The sequence below is a fragment of the Mrakia frigida genome, assembly GCF_051309035.1.
Source record: "Mrakia frigida strain ATCC 22029 unplaced genomic scaffold BDY24scaffold_24, whole genome shotgun sequence".
Lineage (NCBI taxonomy): Eukaryota > Fungi > Basidiomycota > Tremellomycetes > Cystofilobasidiales > Mrakiaceae > Mrakia > Mrakia frigida.
Window position 1 is genome coordinate 93,454 of NW_027481257.1, and position 25,209 is coordinate 118,662.

The following is a 25,209-nucleotide window of genomic DNA, read 5'->3' on the forward strand; positions in this document are numbered from 1 at the left end:
CACAACTTTCAGAATACTTCCTCGAAGGGGCAGACATTCTATTGTTGGCCGGTAGCGACCGCGTATCGAGAACGGAGCTTCGATGGAGGGTGAGATGGAGCGAGATCGGGATCGAATAACGGAACTTTTGCAGTTGAAGATGTTATTGATGCAGTTTGGATATACAACATCGGAAGGAAGCTTTAACTGAAGATATCCAGAAAGTGAGGCGACCTCAAAGAATGTGTATCAGTGGGGCGAGGGTGAAGTCGAACGCGTCGCATCGACCGTCGCATCCTGTCGCTCTTCGCAAAGGTCTGCTCGAAACGCAAGAATCAGTTCAGAATAAAACGCCTACCTGTAGGCTCTACTTTGGAACCAGGCATACATATCAGGAAGGTCAAAACTTTCGACGGCGAGGGACCACTTCGCGACGCGTCGTCCAACCAGCAGACCACTACCGAAACCGACTCGTCCCGGTTCGAGCGAATCCTCCGAGGTCGTTCCCGTCGTCAAATCGACCCTCTGGTCACGTCTTCACGTCGCGGGCCTCAAAGCCGAACACCCTTTCAGCCTCTGGTTCTTCTTCAGACGAGCTCAAAGATAAGAGATGCAGAGAGGTTTGCTCGTCTCCAGCTCGCCCTTCTTCAGCAGGAACCACGTCTCTTGCTCGAGGATTCGAAGCTGGCTTTTCTCCAGAGTTTCAGGTCGGGAAAAAGGATCTTCAGAGGCTTCTGAGGTGCTCCTCTCTGGTTTCAAGACGAAGCTGGAAAGGCAAACGATTTGTCGTCTTCGAGATAGAGAGGGCTCGAATTCCAACAGAGGCTTGCCCTCTTTTTTGCCTGGTTTGCCGTTTGCTCTCTCTCCTCAACTACGACTTTCTCCAGAAACCTCTTTTCCACCCATCTTCCCTCCCATCCTTCTACCCCCCTCTCACCTATCCATCTACCATGTCCCGAGTCTCTGAGCCCGAATTCGAGCAGGTGAGAAGAAGCTCGCTCTAGAAGGAGAAGGGGAAAGGAGAGATGGTGCTCTGGCTCGCCCGAGTTTGAACTCACCCGCCCTTTCTTGACTCTTTTCTCTACTACAGGCCCTCAACGAGTTGACCTCTACCCTCGCTCCTGTAAGTTTTCATTCTTAACCTCTTCCTGGAGCGACAAGGGAGACGGTTTGGACGAGCTCAAAGAAATCGGGAGATGTGATCTGACCTCCTTCCTTCGCTTCTTTCTTTCGCTCCCCGCTCGTTCTCGTTGAAACAGTTCCTTGAGAAGAACCCCTCCTACGAGAAGGCCCTCAAGATCGTTCAGGTGAGCACCTTTTCCTCTCTCGTTTGTCTGTAGACGATGGAAAAAAGCGAGGTCGAACGGTGGCGGACTTCATTTCCCCGAAGGAAGGAGAGAGGGAGGACTTTCTTGTAGCTCCTCCCAGACCTCCCTCACACGTTGGAGACACGAGAGTCGCTCGTAGGGGTAGACCGAAGTCTGCTCTTCAATCTGAACCGCTTGATACGCCAACGAAAGACGGGGAATTCGTCTCGCAGAACGCATCTTCCTCGTTCGGACAGCCGATTCCGATGAGAAAAGATCCTGACTCCCTCCCCTATCTTTCCTTCCCTCCCTTCCTTCTTACAGATCCCTGAGCGAATCATCACTTTCCGAGTCGTCTGGGAGGATGACAAGGGAGAGGCTCAGGTCAACCGAGGTTACCGAGTTCAGGTGAGTCTTCCCCTACAGCGTTCTTTCAACGAGCTCTCTCGCTTCCTTCCTCCCTTTCCTCGGGTTCAGTCTTGTTGACCTCCTCCTCCTGTCCTCTTATCTCTCCTCCTCCTCATCTTCACTCAGTTCAACTCTGCCCTTGGACCCTACAAGGGAGGACTCCGACTCCACCCTTCGGTCAACCTTTCCATTCTCAAGTTGTGAGTCTTTCTTCATCGATCCAAACTCCTCCCCTTTCATCCAAGAGCTCCCGGGCTGACTTCGATCTCCTCCCTCTCCCTCCCTCTCCCCTCTTCTCTCTCGCAGCCTCGGATTCGAGCAGATCTTCAAAAACGCCCTTACCGGACTCTCCATCGGAGGAGGAAAGGGGTGCGTTCCATCTCTTCACTCTCTCGAGCTCGCTGGCAGAAAGAAACTGGGCTGACTCTCGCCCTCACCTTCCCATCTCCTTGGCTTCCCTCTTCTTCAGAGGATGCGACTTCGACCCCAAGGGAAAGACCGACAACGAGATCAGGAAGTTCTGCTACGCTTTCATGCAGGAGCTCTCCCGACACATTGGACCTTTGACCGATGTTCCCGCTGGAGACATCGGAGTCGGAGGACGAGAGGTCGGCTTCCTCGTGAGTTTCCTGCCTTTTCCAGCTTCTTTCTCGCTTCGACATCACTTTTGAGCTTCTTACTGACTCTCACCCATCTCTTTCGACCTTCAGTTCGGAGCCTACAAGAAGGTTTGTCGCCTTCCCTGCCTCCTATATCACTTTCGAGACGATCCTAGGCTCACACCATCTCCTCGTCCTCTCCCTTTCCTCCTTCGTTCAGTACACCAACTCCTTCTCTGGTATCCTCACCGGTAAGGGACTCTCCTTCGGAGGATCTCACATCCGACCTGAGGCCACTGGTTACGGACTCGTCTACTACGTCTCTTGGATGATCAAGCACGTCGAGGGAGCCGAGGCTGGATGGAAGGGAAAGAAGGTCCTCATCTCTGGATCTGGAAACGTCGCCCAGTACGCCGCCGAGAAGGTTAGTAACCTATTCAATCATCTACATCTCATCGAAGAGGTCAGTTTCACTTTCGAGCTCGTTCTGACTCGCTCTTCTTCGCTCTCTCAGGTCATCGCCCTCGGTGGTGTCGTTCTCTCCCTCTCCGACTCCAAGGGAACTCTCCTCTCCACCTCCCCTGAGGGATTCACCAACGCCGATATCGCTGCCATCGGACCCATGAAGGTCGCTCACAAGTCCCTCACCGACTACCACCAGTCTACCTCCGAGCTCAAGAGCAAGTTCACCTACCACGCTGGTGCCCGACCTTGGGCCCTCGTCGAGAAGGCCGATGTCGCTCTTCCTTCGGCTACCCAGAACGAGATCTCGTGAGTGTCTTTTCTTGGCGTTTTGAAGTCTTTGGTCGAGGAGGAATTGGAGTGTAGGAGGCTGGACGACGTCGAAGTTGAGCTCGAAGCTGACCTCGCCTTTCCTTTCTCCCCTTCCTTTCTACAGTGAGGACGAGGCTAAGGCTCTCGTCAAGGCTGGTGTCAAGTATGTTGCTGAGGGATCCAACATGGTAAGTCCACCCTCAACTCGTCAAACGAAGCCTTTTGTCGAGTCGAGCCGAACGAAGCTCAACCAAATCCGAGCTGACCTCTTCTTCCTTCCCTCTTGCACCTTTCTCTTTCTCCAGGGATCCACCCAGGAGGCTATCGATGTCTTCGAGGCTACCCGAACTTCCGCTAAGGCCGTCGGAGATGTCGTCTGGGTGAGCTCGATCTCAACTCGCCTCCCGTCTTCGATCTTGCGTCGCTGACCCTCTTCGATCCTCCTTCTTTCCTATCAGTACGCTCCCGGAAAGGCTTCCAACGCTGGAGGAGTCGCGTGAGTGCTTGATTCCGTTGAAATCGAGGGGACAGAGAATGAAACGAGTCGCTGACCTTTGTTTTTTTTTGGATTGAACAGCGTCTCCGGACTGGAGATGTCGCAGAACTCTGCTCGTATCCAGTGGACTCGAGAGGAGGTTGATGAGAAGCTTCAGACGATCATGGAGAAGGTGCGTCCTGTTCAAACAAATTTGGATCCAGTGAAAAAAATGGCTGGCTGACACTTGTGCTTCGTTGGTCGTCCGCTCTTTCGTTCTCTTTCCCCGTCGACAGTGCTGTGAGTCTCTCCTCCCTCCTCTTCCCCCCCCCCCCCCCCGCTCTCTCTCTCTCTCGACCCCCTCCTCGAGCCATCTCATCGAACTGACTCTCCTGCCTTTCTTCCTCCTCTCTCAGACAACAACTGTTTCGAGACCGGATCCAAGTACACCAAGGAGACGGGCTCTGCCCTTCCCTCGCTCGTCGCCGGAGCCAACATCGCCGGATTCGTGCTCGTCGCCGATGCCATGAAGGCTCAGGGTGACTGGTGGTAAACTATTCGACTCTCGAGTCGGTCTGGGTTTCTCTCTCGTTCGTTTCTTCTCTTTCTCCCCCCCGTTGTTTCGTTTGGGCTCGTTTGTTAGCTTGCTAGTGGTTTTGGTGAATACGTGCGTGTGTGTGTGTGTGTGCGTTCCTGCCTTTGTGCGGATTGATGTCTTCTCTTCTATATTCTCCGAGGAAAGAAGAGAGAAAAAAGAAAGAAAGGAAGTCGAGACCGTGAGCTCGAAGGAAACGAAGCTCAACTCATTTCTCCTTCCACCTTCCACCCTCCTCGCTCCTTCGCTTATCTCTGGTAGCAACGACCTCCCCTCTCTCGCTATGGCTTCAAAAGCAGCTGAACCCGCTCCTGGATCCTCCATTAAATTCGGTCCTATGCCGTTCGTCCCACCTTCTTCTCTCTGTGACCTAAAGCTCGAAGCTCACCTCTCCTCCCTTCCCTTCGTTCCTCCTTCGTTCCGCTCTCCCTGTCCGCTTCATCGCAGTGGCGAGAACTTCTTTTACGACCTGGACGAGTTCATGATCGGTTTCGGATCCGAGGACGACATCCAGGAGGATCGGGAGATGGTGAAACGAGAGGAGGAGAGGAGGAGGGAGAAGGAGCAGAGGAGGGCGGAGAGAGATAAGAGGAAGAGGGAGAGGAAGGAGAAGGATAAGGATGGGGTTGTTAAGGAGGGGATTAACGGAGTGGTGGTTGCTAAGGAGAGGGGATCGCGCAGGGAGGCTGGGAAGAAGTTGAAGGGAGAGGTGGGTGCAGGGAGGATGGAAGTGGACGTTGAGCTCAAGGAGGGGTCGGAGCCATCTTCGAAGCAGGCGAGAGCATCGACGTCGAGGATTTCACTACCAGCATCTCATCAGAATCATCAACCACTACCTTCGACGACAATCTCGGCTCAGCAACCTCATCCTCGAGCTCAGACGGAGAAGGACGCAGGGACGAGTCGTTCGGTTCAGCTTCAACCTCCTCCCTCCCCTCCTCCTCCTCTTCACGGCAACGACAAACCGGAACCGACGGTCGTCGCTTCGTCGCACAAGAGGAAGAAGATCAACGAGGAACCTCAGCAGAAGCAGGAGGACCCATCCTTCATCGAGAACTCGGTTCTCGACGACGACGGCAACGGAGACCTGATGGACGTCCAACCTCTCGCTCCTCCCTCCAGACCCAATCCCAATCTTTCTCAACCTCCCATTACTTCTCAACAGCCCTCCTTTCCTCCCTCACAACCCTCCCAACTGCAACATCCCGGCTCCTCAACTCCCCAACCTCTCACCCGTTCCGCACCCCCTCTCAACTTCCTCCCTCGCCACCTCACCGATTCCACCGCCATCACCACCCCTCCATCCTCCTACCTCACCAACGTTACAACCCCAGGGAACGAATCCACCTACCTCCTCTCCGACTCCGACGCCGCTGGTCCTTCCGTTCGAAAGAAGCCCAAGGAGTCCAAATCGAACGAGACCTACCAACCTCCTCACATCAAGAGGATGCTCCTCCTCAAGAGGAACGCTTCAGCCAACAACGCCGCTGGGTCGAACTCGGAGGACTCGGCTATGGACGTCGGCGTCGGTGTCGTTGATCTTGGGGCTGTAGCAGGGAAGGGGAAGGGCAAAGGGAAAGCCTCGACTTCGAACAACCCTCCTCGTTTGATTCTTCTCTCCAAACACGCCGAGAAGATCAACGACGAGGTGGTCAGGTTGAAGAAGGTTGAGGCCCAGGCTGCTGCTGCTGGCGGGAAGAGTGGTGGTGGGCTGGAGAAGGCAGAGAGGATGAGGTTCAGGAAGTTGAAGTTGTTTGACGGGTTGGTGTTCTTCGTGGTGTTCTCGGAGATGACGAACTTGTTGACGGAGAAGCATGCTGCTTGGTTGGAGAAGGTGAGTGGACGGAACGCTGCTTTTGGGGAGGGTTGAAGCGGGGGGGAGGCGAGGAAGGGAAAGAACGACGCGTCGGACTTTCGAGTCGAGAACTGACGCGTCTCCTTCTTGTTTCTTGTTTGCCTCTCGCTGCTTCAGGCCTCATCCTACGGAGCTATTATCTCTCCCGTGTTCGATCCATCCGTTACTCACGTCATTTCGGACGCTCAACTCAAGCCCGACCAGGTTCTTCGGAATCTAAAGTGTTCGAGGTGGGAGGAGCTCGACAAGGACACCTCGTACGTTTCGGTGAGGTGGTTTGAGGCTTCGGAGATCGTAAGTCCAGTTACTTCGCCTCTCGTTTTCGATGCCCGAAGGACTCGAAAGCTAAGCTGACCTCACTTCTCGCTTTTCGACGGAACTCAGTCTGGACGACGAGCTTCCGAGCAGCAGCATCTCACTTTCTTCCAACTCGCTCTCAACGCGACGACGGTCGGTGGTGGTGGGGAGGTCGATCTAACGTCAGTATCATTTCTTCTTCTCAACTTCGCTCGTTTTCGGACCCGACCCTGACTCTCCGTCTTTTCATTTCCTTCGTCTCGCCAGCGGATCGAGCCAACCCGACGCCAACCTCCTTGCGCCTCCAGCTCATCGTCCCATGCAAGAGAAGAACAAACGAACCTACCAAACCTCCACTTCCTACGGTCACGTCGACGGCTTCCAACCTCAGCCCTCCTTCTCTCGGAACGATCCCACGGAATGGGGAAGGTCGGTCTCGTCGACGAGCACGCTTCGAGACATGTCGACGATGAAGCGTGGTCCTCCGCCTCCTCCGAGCAACGCCGTTGCTGGTCCCTCGAGGACGGAGTGGACTGACGAGGAGGAGGAGAAGGAGGAGAAGAACCCGTCTTCGTCGTCTTCGGTCAGCGTTGGAACTGGAGCTGGGGCTGGAGCTGGTGCGACGGAAGTGGAAGCCATGGTTGGTGAGGGATTAGAGTCGGCGGGGAAAGCTAGGGACGAGCTTTCCGAGATGATCGAAGCGTTGCAGAGGGGAGAGGCGGACGAGTCGAGTCTGGTGTCGAAGAGCGAAGGAGAGGAGGATTCGGAGGAGGAAGAAGAAGTGAGCTTGGAGGAGAGAGAGAGGAGGCTATCATTGATGGCTCCGACTACGACTTCGACTCAGGTATATACTCGTTTCGTCTCGCGTTCATGGCTCGAGCTTGCGCTCTCCGTTTCAGAACCTCTGCTGACGTTTTTGTTTTCTGTTTTCTTCCTCTCCGTTTCTCACCTCGAACAGACTTCACCATCTCGACAGCCGATGTACATCCCGTCCGTCGAGGAACTCGAGCAGATGGATACCGATGAGGAGGAGGAGTTCGAACGAAATCGAGTCTCACTGGGACGAGCTCGTGCCGATCAACGAGCTGCGAAGGAAGCTGCAGGAGGAGTCTTCCAGTGCCAACGATCGAATCGAGGTCGCCGAGAAGGACCCAACGAGCATCTGGCGAAGGCGGTGAGTCCAGTCGACCTTCCCCCATCTCGTCTCGCTTCCTCACCCTCGTCCGTTTCTTTCTTGCTAGTTCGAGGAGCTGGGAGAACTTTACAAAGCTCAGACTCAAGTGGTTAAGAAAGACTTCTTTCGAGGAAGGAGCTACAACATGGTGAGCAATTTTTCTCTTCGTCCTGAGTTCAAGCGTCGAATGAACGAGGCTGACTCTTCCTCGCAACTTCCCTTCGATCTCAAGGTCGCTGGAATCCTCCGAAACCACCCTCAGCCCATCACGTCCTATCAACAAGCTCTTGCGATTCGAGGCATCGGACCCAAACAAGCTTTCAAGGTCAGCGCTCTCCTCTCGTTCGACAGCCATCTTCGAGCTTCGAGACTGACGCTCCTCCTTCCTCTCCTTTTGTCCTCAGATCGCCGAAATCGTCAAGACTGGAACCTGCACGAGACTTAAGGTCGAGATGATGAACCCTAAAGTGCTGGTTGCCAGGGAGTTCAGTGGGATTTAGTGAGTTCGCAAGAGCGCTGCGACGCGTCGAAAAGAGGAACTCGAACTGACCTCGACCAACTCGTTCTTCTCCTCTCTTCTCTTCAGTGGGATCGGTACGTATCTCTTCATTCTCCATCTGCGGGTATAAAAGCTCCCGAGCTCAAGCAGACTCGTTTGGGTTGGGTTCGAACAGGAACGAAACGAGGGAACCAGCTCTACGACCTAGGAGCTCGAACGTTGGACGACTTGAGACGCGATCCGGACAAGTACAACCTTTCGCTCGCGAACAGGATCGGCTTGGAGTACTACGATGGTCAGCCCCCCTTTCTTTCTTCTTCATCAAGCTCGAACTGATGGTTCCCGTTCCTCGTTTGGTCTTTCGCAGATCTCAAGGGTTCGTCGCGTCTCCTCGATCCTCCTCTCCCGTCGCCATCTCATCTTTTAACCTCTTTTGCCTTCCCACACTCACTTTACAGTCCGAATCCCCCGAGACGAGGTCACCCAGCTCTTCAACGTCGTCAACTCTGTCGTTCAAGCCATCGATCCGCTCGTTCAGTGTCAGGCGATGGGATCCTATCGTCGAGGAGGCGCAGACTGTGGTGATATCGACATCTTGATCTCGAGAGATACCAGCGATGGAGGCGATCACGGGGGTGAGTCCTCTGACCTGGGTAGAGCTCGTAATGAACCGTGAACTGACCTTCCCTTGTCTCGTTCACAGGTATTCTAGATCGAGCTCTTAAAGCTCTTCGACAGAGTGGATTCCTCGTTCATGATCTGGCGAACCCGAAGGACGATGCATCGGATCTGGAAGCTAAATGTGAGAACCTGGGTTCCTTCGAGTCTTCGTGGGCTCGACGAAACGCTGAACGTTTCTCTTCCTTCTTCTCCTCGCAGACATGGGAATCTGCCGTCTCTCGCCTCAACACCTCGTTCGACGAATCGATATTCTCACCATTCCCTTCCATGAACTCGGAGCTGCTCTCATCTACTTCACCGGTGAGCTACCTTCCCTTCTTTCGAATGAAACGAATCCGCTGACGCGCCGTCTTCCCTGCTTTTTCGCAGGAAATGACATCTTCAACCGTTCCATGAGACTCCTCGCCAACAAGAAGGGACTCTCCTTGAACCAACGCCATCTTTCGAAGGACGTAGCGAGAGATAACGTGACGAAGTTGAAGATTACGGCTGGTCAGTCGAACCTACGGCCCTCGACGAGACCCTTTCCTTCCGTCGCTGAGCTCTTTCTCTTTTCGAAACGCTTGCAGGCACCGTCGTCGCTTCTCGAACGGAGGAAGAGATCTTTGCTGCTCTGGGAGTTACTTGGAGGCCGCCTAACGAGCGAATCTGTTGATTGGGGAGGGAGAGAGGGAGAGAGGAGGACGAGGGGGGAACGAACTAGACGCGACGAGGATGACTTTGCTTTTGCTTTTGCTGCTTAACGATTTATTACGACATGGATGGTTTCTTTCTCTTCCCCACGCCCCTTTCGAGTGAGCTTAGAGTGATCCGGGGCATGAAGGGGAAGTTGTTGAGCAAATCATGGCTCGTTCGTCCTTCTTGCTTCCCCTCACTCGATTGTGAGAAATGAAACCATTGAGATCTCTCGAAACACTACGCAAACATCTACGAAATCTACTCGTCTCCAAGGAAGGCACCGAGAGGTCCGACCAGAGCCTCCAACACCACGAGGACGGCTCGAGCAGACTTCTCGACCGACTCGTCTTCGTCCTCGACGCACTCGGCCTGGAGAGAAGAAGAGAGAAGGAGGTCAGTCTCGTCGTCATGATGCTCGAGATGGAGAGAGTCGAACGTACAATGAAGTCCGAGACGGCCTGAGGAACAAGCTCGAGCATGTCGTCTCCAGCCTTCGCCCAAACGGCAGCGGTGACCTCCAGAGCAAGGGATCGGATCTGAGGGGACGCAGACCGAGTGTGGAGGAGGATGGAGTGGTTGAGGGTCTTGAGGATCGAAGGCGAGGAGGTAGCGCTCGCAAGAGAAGCCAAGGTGGTCGAGTAGACGAGGGTCGCCTCGGTGGGGAAGTTGGGGACCAAGGGGAGTTGGGCGACGACGGTGGGGAGGAGCTTGGAGAGGTGCTCGTCGGTCCAGAAGGCTGAGGCGAAGGGAAGGGAAGAAAAAGGGAGGTCAGTTGAGGTCGAAGAGAATGAGAAGAGGAAGGCGGAAGAGACGAACCAGCCTGGTCGTAGTCGAACGACTTTTGGAAGACGATCATGATTTGCGTCCAGAGTCCAGCGTCGGCGAGCTTCTCGGAAGCGAAAGCTTGGAGGAGCTCGATAGCGTGGTCGAGGACGATGTCGGTGTAGGGAGTCATGATGTTCTGCGACAGGGAGATAGAGGGGTGAATTAGCAACTGAGATGAAAGACGAGGTCAGACGCGTCGACCCCAAGCTCACCTTGAACTTCTCGAGGAGACCCTCCATGACGAAGAAAAGGGTGGTTCGTCGAGCAACGAGGTGAGCGTCGTCGATAGCTGCAAGAGAAGAAGGTGATGTCGAGTCAGTAAACGTGAGGGACGGCAAGAGAGACGAGGCATCTCGACTCACCCTTGTTCTCCTCAACCAAAGCCACGGCAGCCCAATCGTAAACCCGAACGAAGAGAGGCCTGAAGGTTCCCTCGCTGAGCTTGACGACGATCTCCATGAAGGCGCTGACGACCTTGGTCTCGACCAAGTAGGTTTCCTGCGAAAACGATGGAACCGAGAGGAAACGAGAGTTAGCCAACAATAACGAGAGGATGTTGTGTGCCGTGCTCACCTCAACACTAAGAGATGATCGAAGAGTCCATCGAAGGTCGAAGGCGGTAAGGAAGAAGGCGAAGGTGGCCTTCAACTGAGCGTTGAGCGCGTCTCGTCCAGCGTTCCTGAGCACTCGTCGAAGGAGGTCGAAGAAGGCTCCGATAGACTGTTAAAGAAGAAGGCAAGCAAGTCAGCGAAGAACTTTCGAACTGAGCAGACTAATAGAGTTGAGCTTACAGCAGCAGAGTCCTTCTGAACCTTAGCCCAGAGCTCGAAGACGGAGGGGAAAGCAGACTTCGAAGGAACGGTCTTTGCGACGACGTTCAACAGCGACTGAACCGGGGAGGTGGTCTTGCTGGGGACGGCCGAAGGAGCGAGGAGAGCAGGCTGGAGGACAGCCGAGAGGACCTCAACAAGCTGAGCTCCGAGGAAGGTAGGAACCGAAGCGACGAGGGATCCGACGGCGGAGAGGACGTAGGGGAGGAGGTTCTCTCGGAACGATCCAACGTCTGCGAGAAGAATGAGAGGTCAGCTGAAGTTCCGAGGGCGATATGAAGGGACCGACTCACTCTTCTGGATGTCCTTGCATCCCTGGTTGAGGATCTCGACGGAGAAGGCGACGAAAGGCTTGACGAAGGGGATAAGACGAGGCCCCAGTCGACGGCTGAAAAACGAAGCAAGAACGATCAGCATCTCGTCTTGTCCCAGATTCGACTCGAAAGACTTACTTGAGTACCGAAAGCAACGAGAAGATGGAAGCAAGAAGCCTCTGAGACTGCATGGACTTCTTTCCCTTCGAGATAACGGCCTCGACGACCTGAGTGAGAACAGCGTCCTCCGAAGTGGTAGCGGACGACGCGATGACCTCGACGGCCTGAATGACGTGAAGGACCTCAACCTCGGGTCCGTTGGAGGCGATGATAGGAAGAGCGGTATTGAGAGCAACGACCATGGTGGAAGCGATGGTCTGACGGGCCTCGACCTTGACGCTGGGGAGCCGGTTGGCGAGGAGACCGAACGCGGCGAGTTGCATCTGTTAGGACAGGAGAGAAGTGGATCAGTATCATCTCGAGGGTCCAGAGAGATTTACGAGGCTCACCTTGATATCTTCTCCCTGGAGAAGAGGCTCAAGGGCATCGGCGAAGGCAGCGACCGAAAGAAGACGCGTCGACGAATCGAGAGCAATCTGGCAAGCGACGAGGATCTCCTCGGTTCCCTCGAGAGCCTGCTGGGTAGAGGCGACGGATCGGAGGTTGAGGAGCTGTCCGACGAGAGACTGGACCTCGGCATCGGCGGCGTTGGTTCCGGCGACGGCCTCGACGGAGGACTTGGAGGAGGCGGCGAGGTGGAGGAAGGTGAGGAGGGTTGAGATTCGTCGTCGGTCGATCTTGGAGGTGTCGGCGACGTCCATGGTCCTGTGGGAACGAAGAGGGAGATCATCAGATCGAGAAGAAAAAGAGAAGGTCGAGAAGAACGAAGAGAAACGCACGAGAGACCACCAAGGAAAGACTCGAGCATCTCGTCTCCACCGAGCTTCTGGAGAAGTCGGCCAGCCTCGGAGGCAACGTCGTTGAGAGCCTGAAGAAGACGAAAAAAAAACTGTTCAGTAAACAATCTTCGTTGGAGAAGAGATAGAAGTTGCTCACCTCGAATCGAACTCGTCCAGCGAAGGACTCGATCAACGACAAAGGCAACGAGAACGCGGCCAGAGGATCCGTCGACTTCTGCTTGAGCTTGGAGCCAGCCTTCTCGAGGAGGAGCATGCAGACGGGTCCGAGGAAGTCGGAAGGTCCAAGAGCCTCGACGAGGTGGGAGAAGAGCCTGCAGAACGGAAGGAAATGGGTCAGCGAGGGGAAAGAGGAGGAGAGCAGGAAGAAAGTCGACGAACCTGGTCTTCCTGTGGGCAGGGAGATGAGGGGCCATTCCAGTGAAGACAAGGAGAAGCTCTCGGCTCTCTGTGCGATTGAAGAAACGGAAAGGTCAGCTTCGAATGAGCTTCGAGAAAGGAGGAGGTTGGACGAACGGTTCCAGAGCTGCAGCCTGTCGGTCGTCTCCTCTCGTCGCTGCGAGATCATGACAGGGATGATGCTCTCGATGGTCTGGGTGATCGAAGAGGGAAGAGAGTCAGTTGGAATGTCCGATCGAAGGATCTCGACGAGGAGAGAGAGAGAGAATGAGAACCGACCTTCTCGACGACCCTGAAAGTGTAGGCGTCGTCTCGTTGAACTGCGTTGGCTCCGACCGAGATGAAGATGGGAAGAACGTTCTGGAGGACGAGAGCGGGGACGAGTCGAGCGAGAGTGGAGATAAGGAGGAGTCCTTGCTGGAAGGTTTGGGGGTTTCGGCAGTCTGGAGAGACAAGGCGAAGAAGAAAGGGAGTCAGCGGAGTCGTCTCTGAGTGTTGCTGAAGTAGAAGTCGATGGTCAAACTCACCAGAGATGACCTTGATGACAGTGTTGACGTCGATCTGCTCGGCGACGGGAATGCTCTGGAGAGACACGGAAAGAGGGAGGAAGAGAAGGAGTCAGCGACTCGCAGCACTGGGACGCGTCGCTCGGATCTGGTTTGAACTCACCTCAACCTTAGCAGCGATGGAACAAAGAGCCGTAAGAAGGAGCTGCTCAGGGTAGTCCACGTTGAGATCCGACTTGGTCCTGCTATCGAGCAACGAAGCGAGGATGTCGAGGAGAGCAGCAAGAAGCGTCGCGTCTCCTTCGAGGGACTCCAACGATCGAGCCTCGATAACGACGACGAGTCCTCGGTGGAAGGCTTGAAGGGCTTTGGAGTGGAGCCTAGAGACGTGGATAGAATCCGACGCGTCAGTACGCGACGAGGCAAAGGAGGTCGAGGAAAGGGAAAGACTCACTCGGAATCCTGCTTGCTCTTCTTGGGTCCTCGAACAACCTCAGCGGTCGACCTGAGCTTGGCAAGAACGGCGACCATGATCTCGGAGGTGATGTTGAGGCTTCGAAGGGTGGTCTTGATGTCTCCAGTCTCAGCCTAATTCACAGAAGCGCGTCAGCGGGAGTGTTCGAGGGACTCCTTGCTCAGCAAGACAAACTCACCGTCTCCTCGTTGGTGATCTGCCTGATCAAGATCTCGACGACCTCGACCTGTTCGGATCCAGGAAGAGCCTGGTAGAGAACCGACTGGAGCTGTCCGAGAGCGGCTCGTCGAACGAGTCGGCCGAAGTCTGGAGAAGAAAAATCGTCGCGTCATGATCAGTTCGAGTTTTCGACCTCCAAACGAAGATGCTGCGACTAAACTGAACTCACCAGTCGAAGCATCGGCTCGCAGAGCCTCCTTGAACGTAACCCAGATCGCAGGGGTCTCGTTGAGGACAGGCAGCGCCGATCGATCGTACGAGTCGAACAGAAGCTCCCACAAAACCTTGGTCTCGTCGTTGACGGTAGCAGGCTGATGCTGGAAGAGTCTCTCGAGGACGGGTTGGAGGATCTCGACTCGAGAGGCGGCTCGCATAGGCTGAGAGGTTCGAAGAAGGGCGATTCGAGCAGAGGGGAGGGACCAGGCGGAGACGTGCGAGAGGAGGAAGCAGAGGACGGATCGTTTGAAGCTGGAACGAAGGAAGTAGAGTCAGTTGGAGGGAAGGCTGCGAGACAGGAAGGAGGGAAAGAGAGAGTAGACTCACTTCGCGTCCATTCGCTTCTCTCCCTTGACGGTAGTGATGTAGTTCTGGTGAAGGGAGACGACGTGCTCTGGGTCGATAACGAGAGCGGCCGAATCCTTGAGGAGAGTCTCAATGTATCGTCGAAGATCAGCAGGCTTGAGAACCTGGATGAACTCTGCGAAGACGAAAAACAGTAAAGGCGGTCAGAACTGATTCCGTTTGCTCGACGTGAAAAGAACGAGGGAGGACGGGACTCGAAGACTCACTCGAATCAACACCGTAGATTCCCTCCAACGCATACGGCACTCCGCTTTGCTCTCCCAGCACCTCCTCCACAAGCTTCAAGCATCCCAACGCCGCCTCCCTAACACTCTTCGTCTCGAATCCAAGAGCCACAACCAAAGCGGGAACGATGGTCTGGAAATCGACCGTCTCCTTTCCGTCCTCCTTGACGTGAGCTCGAAGGAACGCCTCAGCGTGCTTGAGAGCCGCAGTCCTGAGCTCAGGGGAGAACTGCTCCGAGTGGTCGAGAGGAGCGGTCCAGATGGAAGCGAGGAAGAGGAGGGCGTCGTCTCGAAGGTTGGTGAAGAGGGAACGGAGGAGAGGGGTGGAGAGAGCGGGAGGAGCGAGGGAAGAGTTGACGACTCCGTAGATAAGGTAGGAGAGGTGAACGATTTGCTTGGAGGAGGGCGTCTGGGGGAGAAAGAAGAAAGAAAGAAGGAAGTCAGCACGAAGTCGAAGGCGAGGAGGAGAGGTGAAAAAAGGCTCACCTGGGACGCAGCGTCCAACCAAACGATAGGCGAGGAAGTCTTGATCGTCTGAAGAGTGAGAAGAAGGGTTCCTCGGACTCGCTGGGTGGTCTTGAAGGAGTTGGGCTTGAGGACGACCTGCTCGGCCTGGTAAGAAAAACGACGTGCCTTCGATCAGCTCGACGACACGGGTCGTGGATTTGAGCAAGAGTCAAGCCCACCTGTCCCGCAGGGGTAACATCGAGACCCTCCAAAGCTCCAGGGATGGCTCTCAATCGCTCGACAATCTTGATTCCAATCTCGACGGCTCGCTGTCCAGAGAGGGACCTGAGGACGACGGTGAGGACGAGGTGGGCGAGGATTCGAGGATGGGCATCCGAAGCGGAGAGCTGAGCGAGAAGGAAGTTGACGTGAGTGGAGAAGGAAGAGGACTCCATGATGTTGGCTGCGAATGAAACATGAGGGAAGAAGAATAGAAGAAGGTGAGCTTCGACGGGTCGAGAAGGGAATGTTGAAACGAAGGAGAACCCGAGCTGGAACTCACCTCCAATCTTGCTCGCAATCAACACGTTGATAGCAGCCTGCTTCTCGTGCTTCCCGTCCTTCTCCTCCTCAAGGGCAGCCACCACCTCCTCCGCCAATCCTTCAAACATACCTCCCCTGACCAACACTCCATCCTCTCCTCCTTCCAACTTCCCAGCCAGAACCTCCCACGCCCCTCTCGCCATCACCTGCCTCGGCTTCGTGACGAGCAAGCTCCCGAAGAACGCCTGCTGGACGACATCAACGGCAAGCTCAGGGTATCGAGTGGCGAAAGGGCCAGCGAGGAACTGAAGGTGTCGTCGAACGATGGACTTGTGAGCGAGAGGAGTGTTGATGGCTGAGACGATAGTGTTGAGGAGAAGGGCAGCAGAAGGGATGGCGGTGAAGAGCAGGGAAGGGGAGGAGTAGATCGCTTGGATGATCGGAAGGTAGGGGTCGGAGAGACGGGAGAGGAGGTTGGAGGAGGCGGAGGCTCGGAACTGAGAAGAAGAGAGAGATAAAGGAGAGGTCAGACTCGAACTCGACGCGTCGATTCGGTCTCGCCATCGGAAAAAGAGACCCACCTCTTCGTCGTCGTCAGAATCAACGTCCATCTCGTCCTCCTTCGCTTCGTCTCCCTTGACGAGCTTCTCGAGAAGAGACTTGACTCCAGCGAGTCGACTGGTCGAATCGGCACTGTTGACGCTGAGGAAGACGTCTCCGTCGACTCCGTTTCCACCCTTGTTCGGAGACTGCAAGAAGGAGGACGGAAGTCAGCGTCGCCTCCAAAAGGACCAAGTCAAGCTGATGTGCTCACAGCAGAAACCTCATCGCAAAGCTGCAAGAACTCAGTCTTCTTCTCCTCGTCCTCTTCCTCAAACTTATCCAGCGCGACCCTAGTCTCCTCCTCCCAGATGCTCGAGTATCGCTCCTTCAGCACGGCGAGAACCTTGAGCCTCGCTTCGGTGGCCTTGGGATTGTTTTGGACGGCCTCGAGGAGGGATCGAATGAGGAAGGGAACGATGGTAGCGGCGGGAGGGGCGGAAGGGGAGGTGATGAAGGCGAGGAGGGTGGTGGAGGTGACGTTGGCGTTGAGGCTGGAAGAGAAGAGAGGGGAGGAAAGAGACAAGAACGACGCGTCAGTTTTCGAGTGTTGGACGAAGGCGGAGAAGGCTGAGGAGACGACTGACTTGGAGATGAGAGACTTGAGGATAGGTCGAAGCGCTTTGGAGAGCTCGTAGGTCTCGGCAGATTCGGCCATGAGCTTCCCGAAGTTGCTGAGGAAAGTAAGGAAAGGAGGAAGAGCGGTCAGGATCTTCCCGAACGAACGAGAGTCGAGTCAAGCAGTTGTGGAAGATCTAGAACGTACGGGATCTTAGCCAAAATATCAGAAATATCCTTCCCAACCTCAGCAACCTCGTCCTGGCTCTGAAGCAGTCCAAGGACGGTCGAAGCAAGCTGGGTAGCGACCTTGTCGGAGGTCGAGCCTGAGGGCGAAGCGGCGTTGAGGATCGAGAGAACGAGAGCGTGGGTAGCTTGAGGAGTGAGGGTGGCTTTTCGAGAGAGGGCGAGCAGGATGATGTAGTTGGCGGACTAAACAAACAAGGGAGAAAGGGGAGAGAAAGAGTCGAAAAAGGTGAGCTTCAACCTTTCCTTCCTTCGAGCTCGTTCCCGGTTTTTGGTTCACTCACCACACAGTCCGCATCTCCTTTCAGACTCTCTACCACCCCGGGAACCATAGCAGTCAACTCTCCGTCTCCGACCTTTCTGTTCGCTCCTCCGTGCTCCAAGAAGCCGACCAAGGTCGCGGCGTGGAAGTTGACGAGGGTTCGATGGACGCATCCCTCCTCGATGGCCTTGGGGAGCAAGGACGTGATGAAGCGAAGGAGGTTGTTGGATTTGTCCTTGGTGAGGGAAGCGATGAGGTGGTGTCGAGTGAGAGGAAGATGAGCCGTTTGAGGAGCTACGAGGAGGGAGGTGAGGTGAGAGTTTTTGCTGAGGAGGGGAGGAAGTGTGAGCTTCAACTTGGGTCCTAGAGCAGCTACGAGCGAGGTTCCTTTTCGAGGAGGTTGACTCACGGAATCCTGAGGATACTAAGGATCCTAACAAACTGAGGCGAGTCGTGATAAGGGAAGAAACAAGCCAGAACTCCCTCGACGTTCATCTCGTGAACCCTGAAAAAACGAGCAACGAAGTCAGCTCTCTCTCTCCTCCCCTTCGAATCTATACCAACCGCCCTTCTCACTCACCTGAACCTCCTAACCAACCACTCGACCACTTTCGCACAAGCCCTCGTAGGAACGTGCTTCCCGAGTCGTCTCAAAAACCTATCCAGCACCTCGCCCAGATCCTCGTTCTCCTGCTTTGAGATAATCATCCTGTCCGTCTGCTTGCTGCCTTCTCCAAACAGGTCGTCCTCAAACTCCAGTAGACTCGAATCGAGTTCCTTCAACTCTTCGAATCCGTTGAGACCGAGCGAGTGAATCGTTTCCAGATCGTGTTGAGCGGCTTCGGTGGGCGTGAAGAGGTAGGAGGGTTGCGTCGAGGAGGCTTTGGAGGCACCGAGACGTGTAGAATCCAGCGAGGCGAGGGAGGCCAGCTGCAGGGCTAGAGAGGACATGGCTGAGCTGAGTCGGAGGAGAGAAGGGGAAGGGAAGAAGGGGGAGGGGGAGCGTAGGAGCTCGTGGTTTGGAGGGAAGGGAGGGAAGGAGGAAATTTGGTGAGCTCGAGAAGGGGACTGCGGTTGTTGTTTGGTTTCTAGTACAGAGAGGGAGAACAAATTGCTTGCCTGAGAAGGGAAATCGAGAGAGAGATATATAGTGTTATAAAGAGAGATGCATTGGGGAGGAGAGTTATGAAGGAGGAGCTGAAGCGGACGGAGTCGAGTTGAGGCTGAACGACGAGGGAAGACGAGAAGGGAGAACGATAAAACCCAAGAGTAAGATAGAAAGAAAAAGCAGAAGCCAAAACAAGGAGCAATACAGTAGTAGTAGATATCAAGAAGAGAGGACCTAGGAGTTAAAACCACCTCAGAAGCGGAAGAAAAAGAAAGCACGACGCGTCCCTACAGATCAAACGCGAACGCTGGACTCGGAGGCACTATCTCTTCCTCCTCCCTCCAACCCACCCCAACCACTCTTGGAGGTACTACATCCGTCCTTCGTCGAGGCGGAAGGATGATTACATGGCTGTCGGAAGAGTTCGTCTCGACCTCCTCCTCGACGACCTCCTCCAGCCCTCCCTCCCATGCGTCTCCCTCCCCTCCCTCCTCAACCCCACCTCCTTCACTCCCACACCCACTCCCACTGGGGCTCCTTGGAAGATCTAAGGTTGTCTCGAACGCGTAGTCCTCCGCTTCGATTTCTCTCGTGGGCGAGAAGTAGAAGCAATTCGACGACGAGTAGAGATCAAGGAGGGAGTCCCCTCCAGTGCTACCTCTGCGTTCCCAGAACCCAAGACCTTCTGAGGGTTCGAAATTGTCGTAGGTTCCAGTTTCGGGTTCCGACTTCGAGGTTGCGTTTGGAGGTGGGGAGGTGGGGACGGATGGAGAAGGAGGTCGAGACGCGTCGTTGTTGTCGTCGTTTGTGAGAGGGATGGGTTGGGTTGGAGAGGGAGAAGAGGGATCTATCGAGGGAGCTGGAGTCGGGGGAAGAGATTTCGGGGTCGGAGGAGGAGATGAGGCAGAAGGTGGTGTTGGAGGAGGGAGGAAAGTAGGCGGAGGAAGAAGAGGGAGATCTCGGCTGATCCTCTTGGATGATTTCTTCTTGTTGTAGCTCCTATCCGACGAAGAAGATGGTCGACGCGGTTTGAAGCTTTCCGGTGAGGTGGGCCGAGCTCGCACATCTGGAGCGACGGGGGAGGTGGATCGGTAGGGAGTAGGGTGAAGACCGTCGAGGCAGGAGGATCCAGGGAGATAGGACGACTCGGTGAAGCTTGAGTTGATCGAATAGTCTCCGAAGAGAGAGTGAGCTTGAGGTGAGTCGCCTTGGCTGGCGAAGGAGAGTGGAGAGGGAGGAAAAATGGTGTTGGAGGGGAGAAGGGTGTTGCTGGTCGTTGACATTCGAGAGATGAAGGAGTTTCGAGGACTGAATTGACCGGATTTCCGAGGAGTGAAAGGTGGACTGGTAGGCGGAGATCGGAAGAGAGGGATGAGATCGGCCTGGATGAAGTAAAACAAGCGAAACGTCAGCGAGGAAAGAAGGAAGAAGAACGACGCGTCGAACTCACCACCGAAGTCATGTCGCTACTCGTGCTCTTCCTCGATCTCTCCGACCTAGTCTCGTCAACAGGACTCAAGGTCCCAATCGGTGCTCCACTCGTCCAGAGATCAACGTCGTTGTCGTCCCCATCCTCACTCATCCTCGGACTCGTCAACTTGATCATGAGCTCTCCCAGAACTGCCTCCGCGTCGTCCACCTCACTCCCCGACGCTGAACCTCTCCTCTCATCCCACGAAGGAAGATCCTCTCCTAACAAGCCAACCTCCTTCATCTCCTCAACCTCGACGTCGAGGCGAGGACTCTGTTGACCTCGCTCGAATTCTGCCTGCTCCTCGTCCGAATCCTGGCCGTTTCCGGCAGCGATCGTGCTCAGGAGCGTCGGTAGCGAGGGCCTCCTTCCGAAGATGTCTCCGAATCCGAGAGAACGAAGGGAGGAGTGTTGACCATGACCTAGACTTCCGAGACTTCGGAGGGACGTTGTGCTTGAGGAGGGAGAGACGGGGAGAGGGACGTGAGCGGCGGAGGTGGATTTGGAGGCGAAGTGACCGCTTCCACGAGGAGAGGCGGGGACTTGGTAGACGGGGAGAGCAAAGCTCAGAGGAGATGCGTGGTTGTTGGAGTGGGAGGCAGAAGAGGGAGGTGGGGAAGCCGGAGCGTGAAGGTCGACGTGGTGGGAGAAGGAAGAGTGACCGAAGGTCGCGTTCGAGCGGTGGGTCGTTCGAGAGGACTCCGATCCTCCCCATCCATCTGCAGACGACGCCGTCGAGGTAGTTCGACTTCGGACCTTCCCTTCGGCTACGAGTTTCCTGAATTCCTCGTCCGCGACGAGCTTGAGATCGTCGCTGCTGTCCCTCGACGCGTGCGACCTTGTTGGAACGGACGTTGCTGCAGAGCTCGTCGAATCGATCCTCCTGCTGCTGCTCATTTCTGAATCCGAGTTGGAGACCGAGTTGGCTCTGGACCGTGTCGAGGCGGAAGAGCTGACGATTGAGACGGCTCGAGAAAGGGCGTGAACCGCTCGAGTCGTCGAGTCCTTGACTTTTGCTCCGAACGCTTTAGGTTTTCGGTTGGGTTGAAGGATAGGAGGAGAGCCCAGACGGCGACGACCGGGAGGACTTCGGAGGTGAGAGATAGGTGGAGGGGGTGCGGGAGAGGGAAGTGAAGGCGAGGAGGTTGGAAGAGGAGGGGTGAGGAGGGTCGACGACGAGCGAGAGGGGTTTGGTGAGCGATTCAGGGTTGCTCGGATTCCAAGCTGTTGTCAATCAGGAGGATAAGAGTCAGTAGAAATTCAGGGCACTTGCAGCTAATAGCGACTCACCACCTCATCGAGAATCGCGACGTCAGGTTTGCGACCGAACGGTTTGAGCGGTCCTCCTGTCCTTGGAGACTTGAGACGAGGAGATCCCAGCCTCTTCTTTCTCCTTCCTCCTCCTAGAGGAAGACTGGCCGATCGAGGTGGGGGGTCTCGAGTGGAGGGACGAGGAGCGAGGTGGGTTTCGTACTGAGAGGCGGTAGGAGAGGGAGGGCAGAACGGAGCTGAGGAGAACGATTCGGGCTGAGGAGTGAAGGATTTCGGCGAGCGAGGGAAACTGAAGGAGTGCTTGTGTGACGAGGAGGGTTGAGGCGATAGAGGGGAGAAGGAAGGCGAGAAGTCGTTGGGTGTGTTCTGTCGAAAGCGAGAGTTCAAAGCCGTCAGCTTTCTTTCGTCTCTCGACGACCACGACAGAAACGAGACGAACGTAGGTTCCTCGAGGATCCCAGGACTGAAAGAGAGAAAGAAAAGAAGGAAGAGAACAATAACGAACAGTAAATTCTCCGATGAGAGGCCTGAGCGTCCGAGAACACGGGGATCGAGAAGGAGAGAGAGGGAGGAAAGAGAGAGCTCACCAAGTCGAGCTCAGACGATGGTCCAAAGGAATCTGTAACAGCTGGTTTCCTTCCAGATCGACCAATGCTCTGTAAGAGGAGAGGAACACGAGGGGATCGACGAGATCAGTACGAGATCCTCGGAAGGAAAGAAGGAAGGAGAGCTCACCTTGAAGGTCTAAACAAGGGGAGGGAGGAGTCGAGGGATCAGCGTCGACTCTCACACCTCTCTCTCTCGCTTCTGAACAAAGCTACTCACCTTGGACCAGCTCCATTTCCTACCCTTCGAGCCATCTCCTCCTTCCGCCATGTCTAGGGAAACGAGGTGCTACTTTTTCAGGGTTGAGCTCCTGGGCGATCCTTCAGAGCGTGCTAGGAGGAGACGTGAAGCGAGAATTGATGCTGGACGAGCGAGAGAGGGGATGAAAGGAGCGTGAGGATCCAGTGAGGAAGACCTGTAATTGTAGAAGAAGGAGTAGAGGGTGGCCGTTGGGGAGGAGGGAGGAAGAGCCTAATCAAAAAAAGAGGGAAGGAAGAGGAGATCAAGGCTGATCCCCTGGACGCGGGGGAGGGGGAGAGCGGAGCTCGTAGCGTGTTTGGAGGAGAACTTGACAGGAAAACCAAAAGGAGAAATTCCAGCTCTTCTATATCTTGATGAAGGGAAGCGAGATCCTGTCAAAGGAGGGAGGGAGGTGGGAGGAAAGGTCAGCTCTCGAGAGAACGACAAGAGGAGCGTGTCGAGGCGAGGAGGAAGTTGAAACGCGCCCTTCCCCCTCGCTCGGTTCTTGTTTCGTCCTCCTCTCCTCGACACTTCGAAGACACGAGTCGAGCATCTCCGAACAGGGCAACAAATTCGTCCAATTCGACGCGTCAGGCAACAATTTGGTCGGCGAGGAAGCAGCCGGAAGAAGGGAGTCCTCGGAGGAAGGGAGGAGGGGAAGGTGGCTGGACGATCGAGGAGAGTGAAACTCACTAGAGCGCAAATTTATCCTTATGCATGCGGCCATACCAAGCTAGGTAAGGTTTGACTCTGATTTCGGCTTAGCTTGAGTTCTGTAAAGGAAGAAGTCATCGGAAGGTCAAGCGGCGTTGGCGTTGAGTTTTAGCAGGGACGCGTCTCGGACTCGAACGAGCCCGATGCTCACCGGAATGACGAGCTTGAAGAAGAAGCCTCGCTTGAAGAAGTAGCCTCGGAGTCGAAGGACTGATCTGAAGAGGGGAGAGAAGAGGCATTTCTCGTCAGAACTGGGCAGAGAAAGAAGACGCGTCGGGTCGAACTCACGCTACACTGTCGAGCTGAGGAAGGAGGTCGAGAAGGGGAATGGCAGTCAGAAAATATAATGAAAGATATACCGGTGGCCGAATAAGTATACTCACAAAGCAGCGAGAGAGAGAAGAGTGGCCGGAACGACGAGAGGAAAACGTCCGACCGATCTGTCGACGAAGCCGCCGCGACGAGAGACTGGGATGAAGGGAGAACTTTCTTGGAGGCCCGATTTCTTCAAAAAGCAGCAATCAATAAATCTGCGGAAGATAGAGAGAGAGTTAGTCAACGGTCAAAGGTGGAAGATAAGAAGAGAGAAAGCGAACGCACATGTTCTTCTACCTCAGGTCCTTCTCCCATCACCATCTCAGTCCTCCAAAGCTGAGCAAGTCGAAGAAGAGCCAATAGTCAGTAAGACTGACTAGAAGGCAGAGCTCGAACGACTGCAGAGAATGTGAAGAGAAAGTCTCACTCGAAACGACCCCGACGCGTCGTCTCCCGACGACTACCAGCTCGGTTTGAAGCACGATAGCTTGTGTCGTTTCCAGTCGAGCTTTTGATGTTCTGGGAGCCATTATAAGAGACCAAAGGAAGGGCGAGTCAATACAGAAGTAGCGAGAAAGAAGAGAAGGAGGAAGAGGGAATGGACGGACCCGGCGAGCAGTATCGAACACAACGGCACTGAAAGGGAAGAGATCAGCGAAAATCTTCGATGTTCGAAAGATATGCGGGTGGATAACTCACTCGACTGCAGACTTGCATCTCCTGCCCGTCTGCTGGGGTCGTACACTTGAGATGACCGTTCGGAGCAGGTCCCAACCAAACTCCCTTCCCCCCGTTCTTCGCCTCGCAAACCTCCCAAATCAGGAACAACCCTTGCTCTATCATATCCTTCCGAACTGCCTCTGCCGAGATCGGTGCCATCCTCGGGGCCACACACTCCTCAAGCATCTAGATGACCTCGAAAGTCTCCCAGAAGACTCTTGAGACCGACCTTCGCTTGAAGGGCGTGCAAACGAGGGACGAGTCTCAGGATGGATTTCCGAGTCGTCTCGTGGATGGTTGGTAGCGTCGGGTGAGAGATGGGTGGTAGACTCTTGAGCGCTTCTCCAGTGACGCAGTCGAGCCAGCTGAGGAGACGAACGATGATCTCCCCGCCGAAAGAAGGATCCTTGAGGAGGAGGAGCAAAGAAAGGACGTCAGCTCAGCTCCTCTCTCTGCATCGACAAGTAGAGGCTCTCAACTCACATGGAGAAGGCTCTCGGGGAATTCGGCGACCATCTTGATGAGCCTGAGCCAAAGCTCGCAACCCTCCTTCGGATACTCGCGAACGAGACGAGAGAAAGGCTGAGTTTCGCAGGCTCGAGCTGTCCAAGCTTCATAGAGGAACCAGCGACGATCCGATCGATCGTAGGGATCCAAGGAGCTTTGGAGGAGGGTCCGAAGGAGGCAGGGAAGGTAGAGGGACGAAAGCTGCTCCTGTAGAGGAAAACAAAAGGGGCAGAGAGGAAATAAAGGCAGGGAAGGAGGATCGAAGCGAAGGTCAGCTCCGAGGGCTACAGACGAAGGAGACGACCGTTTCCAACTGACGAAGAAAGCTATCCTCTGAGCTTTGGGAGCCGCATTGATGGCGTCAGTCTGGTAGGAAGGAAGATAAGCAGCGGCGTGGTCAGCGAAAGGCTACCGTCAATGGGAGGGAGAGGCAGAAGAGGAGGAAACGAGCTCGGACGAACCATCGACTCCACCTGCCTGATCTGCTGGGATGATAGGATTTCCGCTGGAGGCGCATCGATCCCTTCCGTGAGTCCGAGAAGATCCGCGAAGAACAGAGGAGAAAAGTCCGACATGAAAGGGAGGGGAGAAGATCGGCGTTGGGCTCAACTTCACGAAACGGACGAGCTCACCATCCTCCCTTCCTTCCTCCTAACGACCAGCATCGATCAACCTTCACCCTCGAGGACCCCACACGTCTTCTATATCCTCTTCATCTTTCACTCCCTCTTTGCAAGTCCCTGTCTTTTTTCGCCCTCGAAAGGTTCATCCAGCGGAAAAGATCTCTCAAGCCTGTCGTCTCGACGATGCTCACCTCCGGCTCGCCTCTCTCTTCCCTTCCTCGAAGCGTCGGACGACAGTTTTAGTACGATTCCAAAGCTTGATTGCATCTCTGACGCTGGAAGGAGAAAAAACCGAGGACGACGCGAAGAGAGTTCAATCAAGAGAAAACGCGTCTCGCCCGTCGGGCCGTCTTCACCAACATCAG

At 55.0% G+C, this 25,209-nt stretch overlaps 5 protein-coding genes across 5 annotated transcripts; 2 read left to right on the forward strand and 3 right to left on the reverse strand.

Annotated features, from left to right (window-relative positions):
- The first annotated feature begins 791 nt into the window (after window positions 1–791).
- On the forward strand, window positions 792–4,268 carry BDY24DRAFT_395453 (glutamate dehydrogenase). The gene is made up of 16 exons (XM_076641300.1): window positions 792–962; window positions 1,070–1,102; window positions 1,239–1,286; window positions 1,611–1,694; window positions 1,821–1,894; window positions 2,001–2,063; window positions 2,164–2,314; window positions 2,405–2,422; window positions 2,514–2,717; window positions 2,808–3,064; window positions 3,192–3,255; window positions 3,373–3,447; window positions 3,526–3,563; window positions 3,645–3,735; window positions 3,793–3,796; window positions 3,959–4,268. Exons 1-16 carry the CDS (start codon window positions 930–932, stop codon window positions 4,093–4,095), a joined length of 1,374 nt encoding a protein of 457 aa, XP_076494766.1. The 5' UTR covers window positions 792–929; the 3' UTR covers window positions 4,096–4,268.
- Window positions 4,269–4,367: 99 nt separating this feature from the next.
- POL4 (DNA-directed DNA polymerase IV) lies at window positions 4,368–9,418 on the forward strand. Its single transcript, XM_076641301.1, has 17 exons — window positions 4,368–4,479; window positions 4,585–5,971; window positions 6,110–6,286; window positions 6,377–6,471; window positions 6,557–7,133; window positions 7,248–7,463; window positions 7,531–7,611; window positions 7,696–7,788; window positions 7,868–7,962; window positions 8,050–8,057; window positions 8,138–8,260; window positions 8,284–8,288; window positions 8,420–8,597; window positions 8,666–8,764; window positions 8,842–8,943; window positions 9,013–9,135; window positions 9,213–9,418. Exons 1-17 carry the CDS (start codon window positions 4,421–4,423, stop codon window positions 9,296–9,298), a joined length of 3,504 nt encoding a protein of 1,167 aa, XP_076494767.1. The 5' UTR covers window positions 4,368–4,420; the 3' UTR covers window positions 9,299–9,418.
- Window positions 9,419–9,522: 104 nt separating this feature from the next.
- UTP10 (snoRNA-binding rRNA-processing protein UTP10) lies at window positions 9,523–18,286 on the reverse strand. The gene is made up of 32 exons (XM_076644725.1): window positions 17,849–18,286; window positions 17,678–17,773; window positions 17,291–17,594; window positions 16,969–17,192; window positions 16,790–16,876; window positions 16,417–16,696; window positions 16,184–16,351; window positions 15,622–16,099; window positions 15,299–15,522; window positions 15,099–15,224; window positions 14,595–15,021; window positions 14,350–14,503; window positions 13,976–14,274; window positions 13,766–13,893; window positions 13,567–13,700; window positions 13,276–13,492; window positions 13,134–13,188; window positions 12,886–13,049; window positions 12,724–12,799; window positions 12,589–12,655; window positions 12,347–12,521; window positions 12,190–12,278; window positions 11,800–12,115; window positions 11,429–11,733; window positions 11,270–11,364; window positions 10,938–11,209; window positions 10,720–10,866; window positions 10,509–10,644; window positions 10,359–10,435; window positions 10,138–10,282; window positions 9,762–10,057; window positions 9,523–9,690 (listed from the first exon to the last, which is right to left on the reverse strand). Exons 1-32 carry the CDS (start codon window positions 18,217–18,219, stop codon window positions 9,580–9,582), a joined length of 6,243 nt encoding a protein of 2,080 aa, XP_076494768.1. The 5' UTR covers window positions 18,220–18,286; the 3' UTR covers window positions 9,523–9,579.
- Window positions 18,287–18,440: 154 nt separating this feature from the next.
- Window positions 18,441–20,303, reverse strand: BDY24DRAFT_395465 (uncharacterized protein). The gene is made up of 2 exons (XM_076641302.1): window positions 19,827–20,303; window positions 18,441–19,758 (listed from the first exon to the last, which is right to left on the reverse strand). Exons 1-2 carry the CDS (start codon window positions 20,088–20,090, stop codon window positions 18,664–18,666), a joined length of 1,359 nt encoding a protein of 452 aa, XP_076494769.1. The 5' UTR covers window positions 20,091–20,303; the 3' UTR covers window positions 18,441–18,663.
- Window positions 20,304–22,764: 2,461 nt separating this feature from the next.
- BDY24DRAFT_442956 (uncharacterized protein) lies at window positions 22,765–24,820 on the reverse strand (the record flags this gene model as incomplete). The annotated part of the gene is made up of 8 exons (XM_076644726.1): window positions 24,683–24,820; window positions 24,540–24,587; window positions 24,198–24,428; window positions 23,931–24,120; window positions 23,694–23,854; window positions 23,280–23,330; window positions 22,968–22,981; window positions 22,765–22,894 (listed from the first exon to the last, which is right to left on the reverse strand). Exons 1-8 carry the CDS (start codon window positions 24,794–24,796, stop codon window positions 22,765–22,767), a joined length of 939 nt encoding a protein of 312 aa, XP_076494770.1. The 5' UTR covers window positions 24,797–24,820.
- Window positions 24,821–25,209: the final 389 nt, after the last annotated feature.